General features: G+C 37.7%; 1 protein-coding gene across 1 annotated transcript in view; it reads left to right on the top strand.

Moving 5' to 3' along the window:
• Window positions 1-20,023, top strand: part of TRPM3 (transient receptor potential cation channel subfamily M member 3) — a 373,306-nt gene that overhangs the window by 52,640 nt on the left and 300,643 nt on the right. Inside the window, 1 exon segment of the mRNA XM_078152814.1 lies at window positions 832-1,003. Coding sequence (XP_078008940.1) covers window positions 832-1,003 — 172 coding nt within the window.

Below are 20,023 nucleotides of genomic sequence, written 5' to 3'. Positions count from 1 at the left end.
ATCACTATGTTAGAGTCAAGTTAAGTTTTGTCCGACTGTGACTGGTAAGACCAATAGAACCAGACTGTAGAACCATAGGGCTATAAAACCATGTTTTACAAGAAGAAAGCCTCAGAGCTTTAAAAGTATGAAACATCTCTTTCCTTAAAGGTCAAGATTACACAACTATAGTATTTGCTTGATTTAGCATTATTCTTTCTTAGATTGTTGAGAATTCATTTATTCAGGTATTTATCTATCTATTTATTTATTCTTCTCTTTAACAAATTATCTTCTACAGACATTAGTTCAGAGAAATGATTGAGAAAAGAATGGGGGGGGAAGTAGTAAACACTGTTTAAATAGTCTTTTCTGATTTATTTATAAATTTAATGATAAACACCAAGACTAAACACCCAGCGAAGTGGTCATTGTTGGCTATACCTTAAACATGAACTCAGGGGCAGCTAGGTGGCACAGTGGATGGAGTACCACCCCTGGATTCAGAAGGACATGAGTTCAAATCCAGCCTCAGATATGTAACACTTACTAGCAGTGTGACTCTGGGCAAGTCACTTAACCCCACTGCCCAACCAAAAAAATAAATAAATGATGAACTCAATTACCTTTACTAAGAATTTGTAAACTTTTGTTAAGCATGCCTCATGATCCTTTGGTTCCATCTTTTTAATATCCATTTGGTGACTTCATATCTTGCTTTTCAAAAAGCAATGTCAGAAGGATATTTTAACTGTACAGAAGTATTGATCCATCCATCTTTCTCTCTCTTTCTGTCCCTCTCCTTCTGTCCTTCTTTCCCTTTTCTCTTTCTTTTTCTTCTAAATCATACAGGTGGTCCGGCCATACCAAACCATGTCCAATCCCATGAGTAAACTCACAGTACTTAATAGTATGCACTCCCATTTCATTTTGGCTGATAATGGGACTACAGGAAAATATGGAGCAGAGGTGAAACTGCGGAGGCAGCTGGAAAAGCATATTTCACTTCAGAAGATAAACACAAGTAAGTAGCAATCTGTTATTTTTGCTTTAGTGCCTTTATAAGAAATATACTGAAAATGATTCCCACTAAACCTACCAAGCAACAGCATTATAAACAGTTGAGTAAGTATCTGGCAGAGATCATGATTTATATTAGTACTTTCCAGAACTAGAGGAAGTTATTTTTCTAGAGGATGATTGGAGGAATAAGAGCTGATTATGCAGTTAAAATTTAGCTTATTTATCCTACTTGAGAATTCCATTCCATCCAAGGTTTGTGCATGCAAACAAGCTTTTCTTTCAAAAACTATTTCTGTGTCCCATGCCCAGCCTTCTAAAGAAGAAAAGCACCCTAGGGAAAGGACTTTTATTTATTAAGCAATTTTAGTGGTGTTAACACAAAAAAAGGGCTTTTGATCTTAGCACAGATCTGGAAGTGCTAAGATTTCCCAAAGGTTTGGAATACCCTGGGGCATTACTTATTACCTGTCTTTAATAGAAACTTTGGTTTCTTCCATCTCTTAATGAGTGAGTATATATGTAAACATTAGGCTCTCTGTGAATATTTATATATGTGGTGATCATTAATTATGTGTGTTCAGTATGATGCTACCTTAAGAAGTACTGCTTTTATTACTAGAGAGAAAGCCAGTTTCTTTCTTATTGATATTCATAAGGTAAATTATTTTTCACTGAAAATAATGGGAAGAGACACAACAAAGCTAGGATTGTACCAGAGAGCATAGCAGTTATGTTTCAGCATCTTCTTTCCCAGGAAAAAAGAGATAAGCAAAGTTGAATTTATAAAACCAGAATGACATGAGAAGGTTAATAATGGAATAAAATATTCCCATGGAGAGGGTAGCTGAAGAATAGGGAGAAGAAGGAGGAAGGAGTGCCTTATTATGTGGTCCTATTTTTTTTTTAATTCAGGTAGCTTATCCAGTGATAAAATCATAGAATTTGGTGACTTGGACATAAACTATATGGACTGTATAATTTATTCCTTTCCTATACTATTTTTCTTTGTCTGTATTTTTAACAAATAATCCAATCAGTAAGCATTTATTAAATGCAAAATAATAATAAAATCTGGTATTTTGTCATGCTTTAAAATTTGCAAGGTATTTTACAAATATTTTTCTTTTATCCTCATGACAACCCTGAAAGGTAGGTGCTATCATTATTCCAGTTTTATAGATGAGGAAACTCAGGCTCAAAGAAGTTGTGGCTTGACAGGGTCACACATCTAGTTAAGTATCTGAGGCATAATTGGAACTCGGGTCTTCCTGATTCTAGGTCCAGAGTACAAGCCACCCCTGCCCTCAAGAGCCTACATTCTCTTTCAATGAGGAGACAGTTTACTGATTGATTAGATTTCTAAACCCTTAAGTTCTCGACTGTATTTGTTAGATGGGCTTTCAGATGTTCTAATAGCTTGGTATAACAGAGAGATTTGCAGTCAGAGGACCCATGTGAATCCTAACTCTAAAAGCATCTGTTAGGATTGTTACAGGGATCCATGACACGTAAAGAGTTAAGAAAGTCTGCTTTAAATCATCTGATTTTGTTCTGGCCCTTCCCCATATCTACTTACCCATTGTTCTTACTTCTTTCTATTTTATTTTTTAAATTTCATTGGGTCACCCATTAGCCTATTATTTCTATTTTTTCATTCTCTTACTCATGATTCTACCTTGTAAAGACTATTCAATCATCTCTATTATACCGTAAGACTTTATGTGAAATAATAATAATACTAGCTAGCTCTTACATCATACCACCTGTGTGCCAGGCCCTGCACTAAGTGCTCTAAAAATATTATTTCATTTGATCCTCACAACAACCCTGTGAGGTAGGTGCTGTTATTACTCACATTTTATAATTGAGGAAATGGAAGCAACCAGTGGTTAAGTGACTTGTCCAAGGTCATACAGCTAACAAGTGTCTGTGGTCAAATTTGAACTCAGGTCTTCTGACCTAAGGTCCAGTGCAATATTCACTGAGGCACACAACTGCCTGTTCACTTTTCTACAGAGCACCTTGGGATGCCAAGCCCTCGTATAAATGGAAAAGTCTAATATTAGGAAAATCTCTAGCATTCCCATATAACCTTATAATTTTTTAAGAGCAAGGAATATATAATCTGAGAAAAGCTTCAGGAAGATAGAGAATTGTACAAGACTAGATGCCAGAAGAATTTTGGTATTTAGCTTGACCTTAGATAGGAACCAAAATTCACCCCAAAGTGCTATGGTAAATTTTTGCTTCTCCAAAAAATGTTAATATCTCATTCATTTATCATACAGTAAGTAAATGTTATGCTGTCTTGTAGAATCTTACACTCATTAATTAAGTGTTGGAAATGAACCTTGATTCTGCAAGGCTATGCCAGGAGAAAGTGTGAAAGCTCTGATAGGTCTTATTGAAGTAGCAATGCTTTAAGTACAAGGTGAATGATGTCTTATATCTCTGCTATCCAAGGACCGACTTAGCTACGTTATGTCAAGTATCTATTAAGCGGTTACTATGTGCTAGGTACTATGTTTAGCTCGAAGACATAAAGAAATACAAAAAAAACATTATTACCAAAATGTTGGCCCCTAGATGATTTTTGTTTCTCTGTTAGTTTTCCTTTGTTTTGTCTTGCCACAGCCACACACTGGGAGGTAGTATTATATAGTAGATTTAGAGTCAGAGTCCTTGAGCTCAAATCCTCCGTAGGCCACTTACTACTGATGTGACCTTGGGCAAGTTACTAAACTTCTCTGAACCCCAATTTCTTCATCTATATAAAAAAAAGTTGAACTAAATGATTTCTTGCCTTTCTTCTTGCACAATAGCTGTGATTTTAGGAGAGCAGTCTGCTAAACTACAAAAAGAGATGATTCATGTTAACAAAGGGAATACGCACACCCCAAAAAAATCACTGATCCCTGGACTTTTGAGTAACATCATGTTAAATGACATAATATTATTTTATAGCTTAACATCAATTTATTCTGTAAGAGGAAATATTTGTCTTTTAGATTTGCTTCAAGAGCATCCACCTTAAGGCTTCGGTTCAGCTACCCTGATCTGTAAAATTTAGGAAGGTTAGATTTTGCTGAGATCAAGGTGTTTCCTTAATCAGATCCTGAGATATTTGCAATTTGGGAAGAGCTTTGGTGTTTTTTAAATCTCAGACACTCTACCATGTAATTGACACTGACAAACGAAGTGCTGTGACTGGTAACAGCCAACTTAGAATGTGTTCACCAATTTCTGCATCTGTCCCATTCTAGTACTGCACTCACTGTGGCATGAGAGCACAGAGAATCCCCTGGGGAGAGAACTCTCAGCTTTGAGAATGAGGTGTGACCTACCGTGCATTCGTGCCTGGCTTTTCCTAGGAGCAAAGAAAGGATTCCTGGGAAACATAAAAACCTCAGGGACAGAACTATGAAAGGAAATAGAATACATTTCCCCAAAGTAAAGTAAAATAGGGATGAGAGAGGTATTATAAGTCTAGATTCAAACCCCAATAAACAGATGGAAATTACGGTCATATTTTTCTCTTAATGACAGTATTGTTGTATTCAGATCACAATTTCAAGGAATGGAAATATAGGATTATTTATTTAGGACTGGAACAGATCAAATCTAGGGAGATTAAGGGTCTCCCCCAGGGTACCAGAATAAGCATTAGTGGGGGAATATGAACTTAGGTGATCTAGTACCACCCTTTCCCAGTACTAGGTAATTTCTTTGGGGACAAAAAATTAAGGACAATCCATAATTTATTTGCCTTTTACTTACTTTTTCATTTTCCCCCAAGAAAGTTTAAGAAATGTAAGAGAAAATTTGACTGAAATTGAATCCTAGAATCTACTTGGTATTACTGATTTAACCAGTATACAGTGAGTGAAACACCAATTTTCCCCACATCAGTGAATCTCATTCTTCTTATGTGAGATTAAATCAGGACCCACAGGACATATGGGGGCATATAGTAGTTTTCTCATTAAAGTGCCATTAATCTTGATTACTCAGTGGTGATCAGTATTATGGTAATAGCCTATAAAATACAATTATGTTTTCATATACATAAGCCAAATCAAACTGAAGGAATACCTTATTTGGGAATTAAGGGAAAATTGCCCAGAAGACACATAAACCCTTTCCTGTCATTAGCTCACCAGTTCTATCCCCTCCCACACCGACTTCCACCACTCCAGATTCAATATTTAAGCATAGTCATTTATTATGCTGGTGATTTGAAGAGGAATGGAATTCTGTCAAGCTTAAAGAATTACTTATGTAAAAATCTCTTACATCTACAACTTTCAAACCCAGAATCTGACAGTCAGGATCTTGTATAATTCTCTCTGTATATCAGGATGTTAACAGTGTCTCAATATGAAAGGAGAGATTTGGCTGTCCCATAAAATGAACTAACAATCATGGAATTTTATTGTTAGCAGAGATCTCAAAGATCATCTGGTCTAACCCTCTTATTTTACAGATGAGGAAGTTGAGTCCCAGAGCAGCTTAAGGAGACTCTCCAAGGTCTGACAAGCCTTTGGTTATTAATACTTTAAAAGCTCATGTATAAATAAACCAACTGGTAAATATCAGTTTTAAGATGCCAAAAGAATAATATTTATATCATTTTGAGTAGCATCCCTTATTTTGTTCCAGTGATGAATAAAATACAGCTGAATCATGGCATAGACCAAATGACATAGTCAGGATCACATGAGATTTAAGTTACCTGAGAACAGGAACTGTTTAAGCAGGGACTATTGTTTCTTCTTCTTTTCCTCCTCCTCCTTCTTCCTTTTCCTCCTCCTCTTCATCCTCTTCCTCTTCCTACTTCCTACTCCTTCTTCATCCTTGTGTCACCAAAATCTAGGACAAAATCAGGTAAATGGTAGGCACTCATTAAGTGCTTATTGAATTGAATTGGATAGAAATAATTAAACTTTTTAAAGGGTAGTTGTATATTGGTACCTTGACCTGCAAAATATGTTATTTGCATTTTTAAGGCAATTCAGACAGATGCATAAGCTTATTCATATGTGTACTTCTTCAGTCCTACAGGGATTTGTGATTTTATTGATATGCATACTGTCTCCACTAACACAGATCACAACTCCTCTGTAACATAGTAGAAGTTCTTTAAGAGTTTCTGAGGCCAAAGTACTCATGACCTGTTAGCCAAGCAGCATCACTAAACTTTGTTGTTCTGGTTCTCAGACAGCAGATATAATTAGACACAGGCTCTACACTCAAAGCCTTTCCAGCTGAGTAGCAACTCTTCCTAGCTTAGTCTTCAAGAACTCAGGCTCACAGTCATACCATAATGAGGCCTCAGAGCAATGCTGTAGAGGGCTGACTTCAGAATTAGGAATAACTGGCCTTAGAAATATACTGTCTGTGTGACTGATCCTTGAAGTTAGAAATTCTAAGAAGGTAAAAAGGAAGTACATTCCAGACATGGAGGACAGCCTCACCAAAGGTATGGAGTTGGTAGATGGCCTGTTGTGTACGAGAAATAGCAAATGGGCACATGAAAGAAAATAGTGTTCAATAAGCCAGGAAAGAGAGGCTGGAACAAAAGCATGAAGGGAGTTAATTGTAAATCAAAGGAGTTTGCATTTTTTCCTAGCACCCATCTCAAACATCACTGCTTTCATGAAGCTTTTCTTGATTACCTCAAAGAAATGTGATCTTTCCCCATATCACTTTATTCGATTCCCTCTGTCACTCTGAAATTTCTCTTTTGACTAAGCCCATCAAACTGTTGCTCTTATTTTATGATTGACTAATTTTTTAACTAACAAAAAAGTGGTCATATGTGGGAAGAGCATACTGGGTTTCTTTTTACTCATGAATGTACTAATTTAGTTATATGCTGTCAGAGCAGGAAGGTAAGTTTTAGATCATCACATCTAACATTTTGTTTTCCGATGAGGCCCAGAGAAGTAAGATAACTTACCTAAATTCACACAGCTAATTAGTAGCAGGGCTGCAATTAGAATCACATCTTGTCTCTTATCTTCTCCTTCTACTATACCATGGCAGGTTTGGTTTAAATCAATCAAGGTTTTGTATAATTCAAATTGCACATAGCTATATCCTGAAAAGCGCCAGGATTTTATGGATAATACTTGATTTTTTCCAGTTACATATAAACACAATTTTTAACATTTTTTAAAAAAAATTATTAGTTCCAAATTCTTTCTCTCCCTCCCATTCTTTCCTCCCCTCTCCCTGAGATGGTAAGCAATTTGATATGGATTATATACATGTAATCATGTAAAGTGCATTTCCATTTTTATGAATAATATTTTACTTTTCCTAATTAAATGTAAAAATAATTTTTAACATTAATTTTAAAAATTGTGAGGGCCAGGACTTTTCAAGGTAGACAGCCACCTAAAAGAAAGGTATAAAATAGAATCTATTATACTGGACTTGAAGTCAGAAACACTTGAGTTTGAATGCTGCTGTTGACATTTATTAGCCACACAACATCAGGCAGGCTACTCTCATCCTCAGTTTCTGCATTCACAAAATGGAGGCAATAATAGTACCTTATCTTACAAGGTCACTGTGAGGGAAAAAATGAAATAGTATTATATATAAAGCACTTAGCAAACCTTCCAAAACTATATAAATGTTAGCTACTGATATTATTACTTAATATTATTACAAAATGCACATCCTTTGGTGCCAGAAAAATCTTTTATCCATGGACTATAGGTACTTACTTTGTAGCAAGTAAAATTACATGTGTTACAGTGAAGAACATGAACAGTCTTGAAGACTGTATACAAAGGGCACTCAGTTTTTGTTTTGTTTTGTTTTGAATCTTGTCTCAGTCATACAAGTACCTTATCTCAGCTCTGATTTTGGAGCAAGAAGTTCCATTGTGGAGTTAGGGAATTTTGGCTTCATGATCTCTATGCTTTGCAATAAAACTGCCGAGAGAAACTCAGTGATATGAACTTGCAAGATGATTTACCCACATTAGGAGAGAGAGAGAGAGAGAGAGGAGGGAGGGAGGGAAAGAAGTAGAAAGGGATGTAGAGAGAGACAGAGACAGAAAAGAGAGGGGGAGAGAGAGAGAGAGAGAGAGAGGGAGAGAGGGAAGAAAAGAGAAATGTTCTGTCTTTTTCAGTAGCCCTTTGCTCAACTTTCAATAACATGTTTACTTGCTTGCAATTTCTGAAAGTTCTTTTGTTATTAAAATCCTGTTTACTGTATAACTTTACTTTTGTCACTGAAGGTTTTCCTCCAGTTATTTTGTTAGAACTATATTTATTGCCTCATTTTGGCATTGTGTGATCTGATGAAATATAGAAGATAGATCCAGGGGCTAAAAGCAGGAAAAAAGGGAAATGTAGGAAAATGTAATGTATACTTCTTTCTGTAGTTGAAAAGGTGACCCCTGGATCAGCTCCTCTGAGTCAAGAGATAGGGAGTCTTCATAAAGCTTATATTAAGTTTGATAAAGTATTTGGAAGACATACTGAACTGTGAGTGCCTCTGCTTCAAGTGACCTTAGAGGTCATCTGGTCTAGCGGTTCTAAAAGTGAGGTCCAGGGATCCTGAGAGTCCCTGAGTCCCTTTCATGTGGTCCACAAGTTCAAAACTATTTTCATGATAATCCTAAACTATTTTAATCACCAATGTGGTAAAGTACCGATAGATGTAACCCACATAAACAAAATCTTTTGGTGGGTCCGCAGTAATTTTTAAAAGTATAAAGGGGTCCTGAGATCAAAAAATCTGAAAACCTGATGTAGTCCAATTACTTTCCAAAATCACTAATTCCCCTCCATAAAATCTATAATAAGTTATGTGATATGATGGAAAAAATACTTGATTTAGAGTAAGAAGACTGGGGTTCATTCTAGCCTGCCTCTTACTACTAGACATTAAAGTACTCATCCAGTTTCTACATGAAGGCCTTCAGTGATGGGTAATTCTTGACCACCATTCCATTTGGGGGACAATTCTAATCGTTAAGAAAGTTTTCCCTCATATTGAATCAAAATAGACTTGCCTGCTGTTTTTACCCAATTGACCTTAATTCTGCTTTCTGGGACCAAGCAGAAAAAAGTCTTAACTTTTCTTCCACATGATAGCTCTCCATGTATTTGAAGACAGCAGTTCTATTCCCCCTAACTCTCCAGGCTAAGTTTCCCTAGTTCCTCAAATTGAATTTCAAATCAAGTGAATGGTTTTTTTTTTGGCTTAGATGCCATTCATGGGGAAAGATTCTGCTCTTTCCTAGGCAAATATATATTCCTTAAACCCATCTGTGAAAACCTCCATATTTTAAATAATAGATAATATGAAGTTGGCCATTTTTCTCCTTGGGGGAGCTAATCTACAATTTTACCAATTATTGTCAGGCTAATCTTAAGTTTTAACCACTGCTTCTGTTACTAAGCAGCTTACCATGCTAGAAACAAAAAATAATATATTTATTTTCTGTAAAAACTCAAATAAGGTTTGAAAAAGAGCAGTCTCAGGACATACTTTACAAACCATCTTAGTATACAAATTAAATTAGAGAATTGGGGTTCTGGTGATGGCTTTGCTGCTGTGTGATATTTGGGCGAGTCATTTAAACTCTCTAGGCCTCATTTTTCTCAAATGTAAAAATGAAAAATTTGAATGGTGATTTTTAAAGCACCTTCTAGCTCAGAAACTCATAAATGATCCTATGGTAGGTGCTACATTTTTAACATCGCATAACTCTCCATTTCCTGTTTTTCATTAATGAAGTTGTTGTTTAGTCATTTTTCAGTTGTGCCTGACTCTTCGTGATCCCATTTGGAGTTTTCTTGGCAGAGATACTAGAATGGTTTGCCATTTCCTTCTCTAGTTCATTTTATAGATGAGGAAACTGAGGCCAACAGGATTAAGTGACTTGCCCACGGTCACACAGCAAATAAGTATCTGAGGCTGGATTTGAAGTTAGGAAAATGAGTCTTCCTGAATTCAGACCATTGAGCCATCTAGCTGTTCCTCATTAATGAAGAGAGTCAACTAAATCTTCATACTACATAGCAGAGATCTGACTAATTTTATAGCTGATAGTTTCAAGAGAAAAGATCAACACTCCTTTCTAGGACTTTTCTCTTTTGCTTCAAGTGTTTTAGAATGTGTATACATATATACATGTGTACATATGTGTACACAAATTATGTGTGATGAATATATACATATAGGTATGTGTATATATAAATGTGTGGGGTGTGGTTGTAAGTGTGTGTGTATATATATGTATGTGTGTATATATATATGTATGCATATGTGTGTGTATGTATGTATGTATGTGTGTATGTATGTATGTATGTATGTATGTATGTATGTATGTATGAGGCAGCTAGATGCCTCATAGTAGATAGAACTGTGGGCCTAGAGTGAGAAAGACCTGAGTTTAAATGTAGGGTCACATACTTCTTAGCTGTGTGACCCTGGGCAAGTCACTTAATCTCCATATACCTTTGTTTCCACTACAGTACAATGAAGTACCTACCTCCCAGGGGTATTGTGAGCATCAAATGAGATAATATTTGTAACATGCTTAGCATAGTGCTTGCACGTAATTGGTTGGTTGGTTATCGTCCTTCATTCTTGAAGACGACCAAAATGACATTGCTATGTTAGAGTCAAGTTACACTGTGTCTGGCTGTGGCTGATCAAACCAATAGGAGCTCAGAAAGCTCTACCACAGGTCGGGCACAAATAGCCCACGTAAACCTTCAGTGTGGATTCTCTAAATATGTGCAGCTCACATTTCTTTTGAGCTAATTCTGCTTTGCACCTTCTCTGATGAGGGTATACCATGCTGAGTGGTCCTGTGCCAGTGTCTCCCATGTCACACAATCAATCCCAAAATTCTTGAGAGAGACCTTGAGAGTGTCCTTGTATCACTTTTTCTGACCACCATGTGAGCACTTGCCGTATATGAGTTCTCCATAAAATAGTCTTTTTGGCAAGCACACATTTGGCATTCTAACAACATGGCCAGCCCTTTGGAGTTGCACTCTCCGCATTAGAATTTGAATGCTTGATATTTTAGTTCGAGAAAGGACTTCAGTGTGTAGTATCTTATTTTGTTAGGTGGTCTTCAGAATCTTCCTAAAACAATTCAAATGGAAGTGATTTGGTTTCCTGACACAGCGCTGGTATGCGTGTCCAGGTTTCATAGGCCTACAACAATGAAGTCAGCACAACAGCTCTGTAGACCTTCAGTATGGTAGTCAGTCTTCTATCCCACATTTACCTTTGGAGCTTCCCAAAAATTGAGCTAGCTCTGACAATGCATATGTCAACCTCATTCTCAATGTGTACATCCCCAGAATGTATGCCACCAAGGTAAATTAATTTATCTACAGTATTCAAACTCCATTTGCTGTAACCGATAGCTCAACATTTGTATGGCGTGATAGTGGCTGCTGGTGCACCTGTGTTTTCTTGGTGTTAATAGTTAGGTCAAAATTAGCACAGGCAGCAGAGAATTAATCCATACTTTGTTGTGTCTCAGCTTCAAAGGCTGCATTGAGTACAGTAATCTGAAAACAAAAAAAATCATCCACCAACACTCTCTCCACTTTAGTCTTGGCTTGTAGCCTTTTCAAATTTAAGAATTTACCATCAGTATGGTAGATGACCTTGATGCCATGTTTGTCCTCATTGAAGGCATTTGACAACATCATGCTAAAAGCATGGGAGCAAGCACACAGCCTTGTTTCACTGCCTTGGTGACTGGGAAAGTGCAACAGCATAATCCATTATCCAGGACCCGGTCAAGCATGCTGTCATGAAATTGATGTATGATACTAATGAACTTCTCTGGGCAACCACGTTTTCACATAATTTTCCATAAACCTTTGCGACTGATAGTATGAAAGACTTTGGCCAGATCTACAAATAGACCTCTGTTCTCCTCCTGGCATTTCTCCTGGAATTGTCAGGCAACAAACATCATACTCACCATTCCTTGGTTCTTTCTGAAGCCACACTGGTCTCTCCAGAAGAAGGATCAACCTATTAAGGAGGACTCTAGCAAGAATCTTGCCAGCAATGACTAAGAGACAGGTGCCATAGTGAGTGTCACAGGACAATCTATTTGCTTTACCTTTATAGAGATAGACAAAGGAGGCATCCTTAAACTCCTAGGGGATAACCTCCTCTTGCCATATAATGCAGAAAATTTCAGGAAGCTTTTGTATGAGTGCTGGACTCCCCACCTTGTAAATCTCAGTTGGAATAGAATCAATACCAGATGCTTTGCCACACGAAAGGAGCCTAATGGCATTCAAAACCTCTTCTTTGGTTGGACCTTCAGCTGTGGAGGGATTTACTTCAACTTGAGGTAAACAGTTAATGACTTCAGCATTGATAGGTAACAGTCTTATCACTAATTAATGTGACCACATCAGCACTGAGTAGTTGAGATGCACCATAGGTCTCTGACCCATAAATAGCTTTTGGTGTATCATAAAAGCACTTTGGATTGTTACTATCAACATAAAACTGAATTCCATCTGCCTTCTTACTGAGCAAAGAATCCTGCATCTCTCTAAGCTTTGCTTGTACTGTACTTTTGATGGAATTAAATGCTGCCTTCTTAAAGATGGATGAACTATCCTGCTGGTAAACCCAGTGGAATACTTGTTTTTCATTTAGTAGCTTCTGAATTTCCTCATCATTTTCATCAAACCAGTCTTGATGTTTGTGCATGTTCTGACCCAGATGAACAAATGCAGTGCTATACACCAAATCCCTGAAAGCTGCCCACTCCTTTTCTGCTCCACTGTTGCCAACTGTGTGTTGGCTCAACTTCCCCCCCCCACCGCCAAGTTAGCAACTGTTGCTGCTGAAAGAAGTACTCCAATCTGTTGACATTAAGTCATTTTTCTTTGGAGCTGCTGCTTTTGTTGAATCCAAATATTTAGCTTGGAGAGGAAAAAGCTAAGTCTGTGATCAGTCCAGCACTCTGTGCCACACATTGCCTTTGTCACTTTCACATCCTATCTCTTCTCCTTACAATCACACAGTCTATTAAATGCCAATGTTTGCTGCAAGTGTGCATACACGAAGTTTTCCTGTGTTTAGATAAATGGAAGACAGTGTTGGTGATGAGAAGGTCGTGAGATGCACCATTGCTGTTGCTTTTTCCAACTCCCTTCCATGTCTGGTAGTCTGAGCCTACTCTAGCATTAAAGTCACCCAGAATTATAAGCTTGTCTTCTTTTAGCACATTGATGATAAGGGTTTCTAGGTCTTCATAAAATTTTTCTTTGACCTCATCAAAGTTCATCATGGTGGGAGCATAAGCATTGATGATGGGGGCATGGCATTTGCATTGTCGTGAGCCTATTATTCACTCGTTTTGATAGGTATACGAGCTTGTTGACTAGATTAGTTTTGATTGCAAAACCTACACTAGGTTCATGGTGCTCCCCTTCACCGTGCCCACTCCAGAAAAACATGTATCCAACTCCCACTTCAGCAAGCTGGCCTTCCTTTGCCATCCTTGTTTCACTCAGGGCTGCTATTTGGATGTGATACTTGCTGAGTTCTCTCACAACAAGAGCTGTTCGTCTCTCAGGTCTACCAGATTTTGTGTTGTCTATAAGTGTGCACACATTCCATGTGCTGTTGGTGAGTGGAATCATTTTTGCAGACATTTTTGCACATATTTTTGTGTTTTGACTGCAGGGTGGGATCCCCACCTGCTGTAGTAATCAGGCAGGGTTGAATAAGTAGACAGTATTTAGGACACCTTTTCTAGCCCTTTCCTTGCACCAGAAAGTGGGCAATGCAATCTTTAAAAGGCTGCTCAGACACCCAGGGGGGCTGCCAAATCCCACTGCTGTGTCCAACGAGAAGATGACCCTATGGCCTGGCCACCTGTGTGCAGGGTTGTGACTGCAGCTCCCAGTGTATTAGCACCTGCCCGCTTCATCATTTGCCTGTTGCCACAGGACTTTTAAATAGGTAAAAATGGTCAAATGGTGTGGGTAATGTCTTCTGATTCATGTGTAAATTGGATTTAAGTAAGGCAGAGTTGCACAAAGTCATCAGCCTCACTTTCTCTTCTGGAGTCATTACAGTCCAGTCAAGATAATGGCTCCAGATGCAGTGGATGACCTTGGCTTCTTCAATGTCTAACCAAGCTCTGGGTCTCTACAGCGCCTACTTCAGCTGCCTTCATTGTCATTGGAACAAATCGTTCTTATCTGTCCATTCCACCGGAAGAAGTCTTCCCATGCTTGGGGTAGACACCCACCTAACTCACTGACAGGTTTGAGACTGCTCAGTTACACTCAACCTGGTTTAACCTATCTGCCAAAATGGTTTACCAGGATGTGACCACTTTGTATGCTACAACTTCTTCAGTCACAGGTGAGAGTTAGGCGGATCGAGTGGACACCAAAAGTGGAAAGCAGCCCTGAGGAGGGCTCAGCAGCCTTCACAGCAGAAGTACCAGTCTTCCCTGAACAAACCCTACACCCCTTGGCACATAGTAGGAGCTACGTAAATGCTAGCTATTATTGTTATTATCATTGTTGTTATTGTCATGTCATTCTATCAAATAAGTTTGAGTCAGACTAGATGATCTCATGGGTCCCTTTTACTTTGAATTTTCTGTAATTCTCTGATAGCTTAATTCATGTCACCACAACTCTATCAGTATTTAGTACTTATCTAATGGGAATGGCTATAAAGATTTGTTTCTCCATAACTAATGATTTTCTTACGTTTGGTATCTATTTTTAAATGAATTATACTTTTCTCTCATTAGACAACTGAGAAATATCTGACCTTTGTAACAAGCCTTACCTTCTAAGGTAATCTCAAGTCTCTTACTCTATGGAAAATAATAGGTAAAAGGATCTTTTTCTTTTCCTAAATAAATGAGTGTCAGGAAAAAAAATCATAAAATGTGATCAAATTTGGTATTTGAAAGTGATATTCATTCCTCAGATATAATGCCTAGAACTTGTTTCTACGAAGTTTCATTTTAACTGAGCACAAGAGCTAATAAATTATTGAATTCAAATACTACTCTAAGTATGGTTAGGAGCAGCTGGATGGCATACTAGATAGATATTTGCTAGCTGCATGACCCTGGGCAAGTCACTTAACCTTGTTTGCCTTAGTTCCCTCATTTGTAAAATGAGCTGGAGAAGGAAATGGCAAACCACCCCAGTATCTTTGCTAAGAAAACTCCAAATGGGGTCATGAAGAGCCAGACATGACTGGAACAATTGAACCATAAGAATGGTTAGAGAGATAGCCATGGTATAGTGTATATATTGAGTTATCCTGGAGTCACGTAGGTTGGCTTAACAGGCAGAACTAACATATTAAGGAAATCAAATCAGAATTCTGGTTCAGTAATGTGATCTATTAGCATGTCTGGTTTTAGTCATTTCTACTTTAGTGACCTTAGAAATGAGCCTAATACCAGGTTTCTTGTCATCACAGACCACTCTTTGAGAATTATAAGCCTGTATGTATTAGATCATTTGAAGGAATGAGTGGGGAAAATGGTTTTGCTTTGCTTCTGAACAAGTGGAAAATTTAGGATCCAATGCTCAGAGTCAATACCAGAAAATTAAGGGGAAAACAATTGAATATTAACTTTGCAAAAAACTTGAATCTATAAGCCATCTTGGGCAAATGCATACGTGTATATACCACATGAATAAATAAATATCTTGAAAAGTTGGGGCTTTTTAAGTTGCTGTGTTCTATGCGCAGTGTTTTATCTCACTATCCAGCAGAGCTATTACATATACAAAAAATTTCTGAATATACTTTATATAATTCAACTCAACAATATTTATTAAGCAAGGTGTTTACATATATGCCAGACATTATCTTATACAATGGAAACACAAAGACAATAATCAAGTAATCCTTGTTGTCAAAGATTATTATAACAATAATAATAATGATGACAATAATAGTAATTCACATTTATATGGCACTTTCCAGTTTACAAAGTACTTTCCTCTCTACAAGACTGTGAAGTAGAATCCTAAGATCAGAGATCTGAACTTTAAGGGACTTCACCTGGAGAAACTGAGGCCAGGGGAGATTAAATGACTTGCTCAAAGCCACATGCAGATAGTAAGCATCTGTGATGGAATTTGAACCTCAGTTCTCTGACTCCAAAGACAAAGTTCTTTCCACTGTGCCACATTGAATTGAAAATGTTATTTGCACATTATAGATGAAACTGAAACTTCAAAGGTTGAAGTATAACACCCAGTATCACCCAGCTAATAATTGTTGAAGCCAAGTCTCTCCCTACACAAATTAGAATATACATCCAATTAGAATGGATATTCTGATCATGTTACCCTACCCTTCCCTACCTCTGGGATCAGATGTAAATTTCTTTGGCAGTTAAAATTGTCATAATCTGGCTGCTTCTTACCTTTCCAATCTGTTAGTACTCTTCTCCCCTCCATGATCCCTACTCCATGGTGAAGCCCTACTGTTCTTCATACACACAACTTAGTCTTCTACCTCTGTGCCTTTCCGTAGGCTGTCTCCCATGCTTCGAACCTACTCCTTCTCCCCTCCCTCTCCTGCAATACCTACTTTCCTTCAAGATTCAGCCCAAGAGTCATCTGCTGTGAAAGGCCTTTCCTAGTCTCCCCCTCCATGCCCCCCTCCCTCCCACTTCCAGGTTCTCATGTCTTCCCCTCCAAGTTTATCTCATATTTAATTTCTGTATATCTTGAATTAAAGGCAACATTGTGTTACTACATATATAGAGAGACCTGGGTTCACATTCTCCCTTTGACTCATATTACTTGTGGCATTGGGCAAGTCATAATTTCTCAGTGCTAGATAACTTTCTCTAATACTATAAGTTGCAGAGAAAATGTTGATACATTTGTAGATTTGAGTATTCAATACTCAAATATTCAATACTCATATGTTTATTGATGAAATCAAGTGAAATAAGGTCCAGTCACTCTTCCTACCACTCTATTTTTATATATCTATATCTATCTATATATATATATTTGCAATATACTTATTGTTTCACTCTGCATATGATCTCATATCAGTGAACTGATGTCACTATGAGATGCTGAAGCAACATGATGTATTACGAAGAGCACTGGACAAGGAATTAGGAAACCTGAGCTCAGCTCTTGATTCTGCCATTCACTCACTCTGGGGTGATGGGGAAAAATCACTTTGCCTTTCTAGGCTTGTTTCGTCATTTTAAGATGAAAGGATTCTCTTTACTGATCTCTAAGATGCCTTTTAGGTCTAAAGTCCTGTGATTCTATGATATGTCAGTGAAGGAAACCAAAGAAGCATCATTGGTATATTAAGCACTCATAGGCCTTTGTAGCTAAACTCCTTGAAAAGGCCATCTTCAATTCTATTCTCTCACTCTCTTCTTAACCCCTTACAATCTGGCTTCTGACCTTATTCCACTAAAACTGCTTCCTTCAAAGTTATCAGTCATCTCTTAATTGCCAGACCTGATGGCCTTTTCTCAATCCTCATTCTCTTTGCCCTCTCTATAGCCTTTGACATTGCTGATCACTCTCCTCTTTGCCACTCTCTTCCCTCTAGATTTTCAGGATAACACTTTTTGCTGTTTTTCCTCGTACATATCTGATCAATCCTTCTCTGTCTCCTTTGCTTGATCTTCCAACAGATCACACCTCCTAACCTAAGAAGCCCCGTGAGGTTCTGATAGGCTCATTTCTCTTCTCCCTCTATACTACTTCATTTGGTGATGTTATCAGTTCCCGAGGATTTAATTACCATCTTTATGACGATGATGCTCAAGTCTATCTAACCTACTGCAATCTCTTTGCAGACCTCCATTCTTGCACTCCAACTGTCTTTTGGACATCTTAAACTGAATGTCCAGTAGACATCTTAAACTCAATACGTACAAAATTCATTACCTTTCCCTCTAAACCCTTCTCATTCCCTCAGCTTCTCTGTTACTATAGAGGACAACACCATCCTCACAGTCCCTAAGAGTCATCCTCAACTTCTTACTATTTCTCAGTCCCCCCAAAAAAAATCCAAGCTATTGACAAGACTTGTCCATTTTACCTTTGCAACATCTTTCAAACATCTCCCTTTCTCTCCTCTGACCCTGCTACCCCTGTAGTGCAGGCTCTTATCACTTCATGCCTTAATTATTAAAGTAGTCAGTTGGTGGGTCTGCCTGCTTCAAGTCTCTCCCTACTCCAGTCCACCATTTCCATTCAGCCACTAAAGTGATTTTCCGAAAATGTAAGTCTGATTATGTCACCCCTCTACTCAAACTCTAGAGGCTTCCTATGGCCTCCTGGATCAAGCACAAAATGTTCTGTTTGGTATTCAAAGCTCTTCATAACCTAACCCCCTCTTATCTTTCTAGTCTTCTTATACCTTGCTCCTAGATATATACTCTTCAGTCCAGTGACACTGTCCTTCTGGATGTTCCACAAACAAGACATTCCATCTTTTGACTCTATGAATTTTCTCTGCCATGTTCCCCATGCCTGGAATGCTCTCCCTCCTTTGCTCCAACTACTGTTCTCCCTGGCTTCTTGAAGCCTCAACTAAAAGCCCATCTTCCATAAGAAATTTCCCTAGCCTCTCTTAATTCTAGTATCTTCCCTCTGTTAATTATTTCTTATTTATCCTGTATATAGCTTGCTTTGTATGTATTTGTTTGCATGTTATCTCCCCCACTAGATTGTAAGCTCTTTGAGGACAGAGACTGTATTTTGCCTCTTTTCTTATTCTCAGGACTTAGCACAGTACTTGTTGTGCAATAGGTATTTAATAAATGTTTATTGATTAATACTTGTAGATTGCCCTTGGGCAAGTCACTTAAACTCTCTCAGCCTCAATTTCTTAATCTATAAAATGGGGACAATGATACCTCAGAGGTTGATGTGAGGAAGATACTTTTTAAATTCTGAAGTGCTATATGGATGTTAGCAGTTATTGATATTATTAATATCATCAGCATCAGAAACATCATACAAAAGACTTTTGATTTCATCATTGTGGGGAGCTACCAGTGTAGAGATTCTCTTGACCAGAGAAAACCTCAACCCTTGTATAATTTGGTGCCCAAATCCTAAGCAGTTAACTGGGAAACACACACATACACACACTCTTAAGTGACTTGACCAGGATCTCACAGCTAGGAAGTATTAGAGACAGGATTTGAAGCCAAGCACACCTTAATGTAAATCCAGCCTCTACCCACTGCCTCTTTAATAGGAGGAGTAAGAATAACAGCAGTAGTAGAAGCAATAGTGATTGTAAGGTTGGCCATTGGTGTTGGGAACAAATTCAGTATAATAAAAACATTTAGTTTAGTTTTGGTTACTTCCCAGATGAGTGTTGCTGTGATATGCATCCCCAGAGGTAATCTCTATATTTGGCCACTAAGGAACCATTTACCATATTAACTAAAAACAAGTTTGTTTCCTTGCAGTTACCTTTACCTTCTTAAACTTGAAAATTCAGTCAGTAGTAATAAAGGTACCTTCCTTATTTTCTGAAGACTTCTCAAATTATCTCCCCTGGAAATGCAGCTGAAAAAATGTCTCTCATCTGGAACAAAAATAGCAAAAGCTACCATTTTTTTTTTCTAGATTTACCAGTATCAGAGAGGAAATGAAGGGGGAAGAAGAGTTAATTATTTTGGGAGATTTGAATTTCAAATAATTTATCTCCTTTTTAAAAATCAAACATACAGGAATTTACACAACCAATGAATGTTTTCCCCTTCAAAGGAATCATTTTTGGAAGTTTATTTTAATGCTAGTACCATTGCTAAAAACATTTGTATAACTCCTCTTTTGGAGTAATAGTCAAAGGCATTGGCATATTCTTTGAATAAACTCTGTGGAAGCAAAATTTCATTCTTTGAAGGTGCATTTGATTTATTTTTGAGAGCGTCAAAAATCAATCAGAGACCATTCTGGTCAATGAGGTAGAGAATCAAACTAAGAATTACTGGTTTTAGTCAAAA

Source organism: Phascolarctos cinereus, unplaced genomic scaffold (genome assembly GCF_003287225.1).
Source record: "Phascolarctos cinereus isolate Bilbo 61053 unplaced genomic scaffold, phaCin_HiC Scaffold_4;HRSCAF=312, whole genome shotgun sequence".
Taxonomy (NCBI): domain Eukaryota; kingdom Metazoa; phylum Chordata; class Mammalia; order Diprotodontia; family Phascolarctidae; genus Phascolarctos; species Phascolarctos cinereus.
The sequence above is the reverse complement of the archived record's forward strand: the minus strand, read 5'-3'. Positions and strand labels throughout refer to the sequence as shown.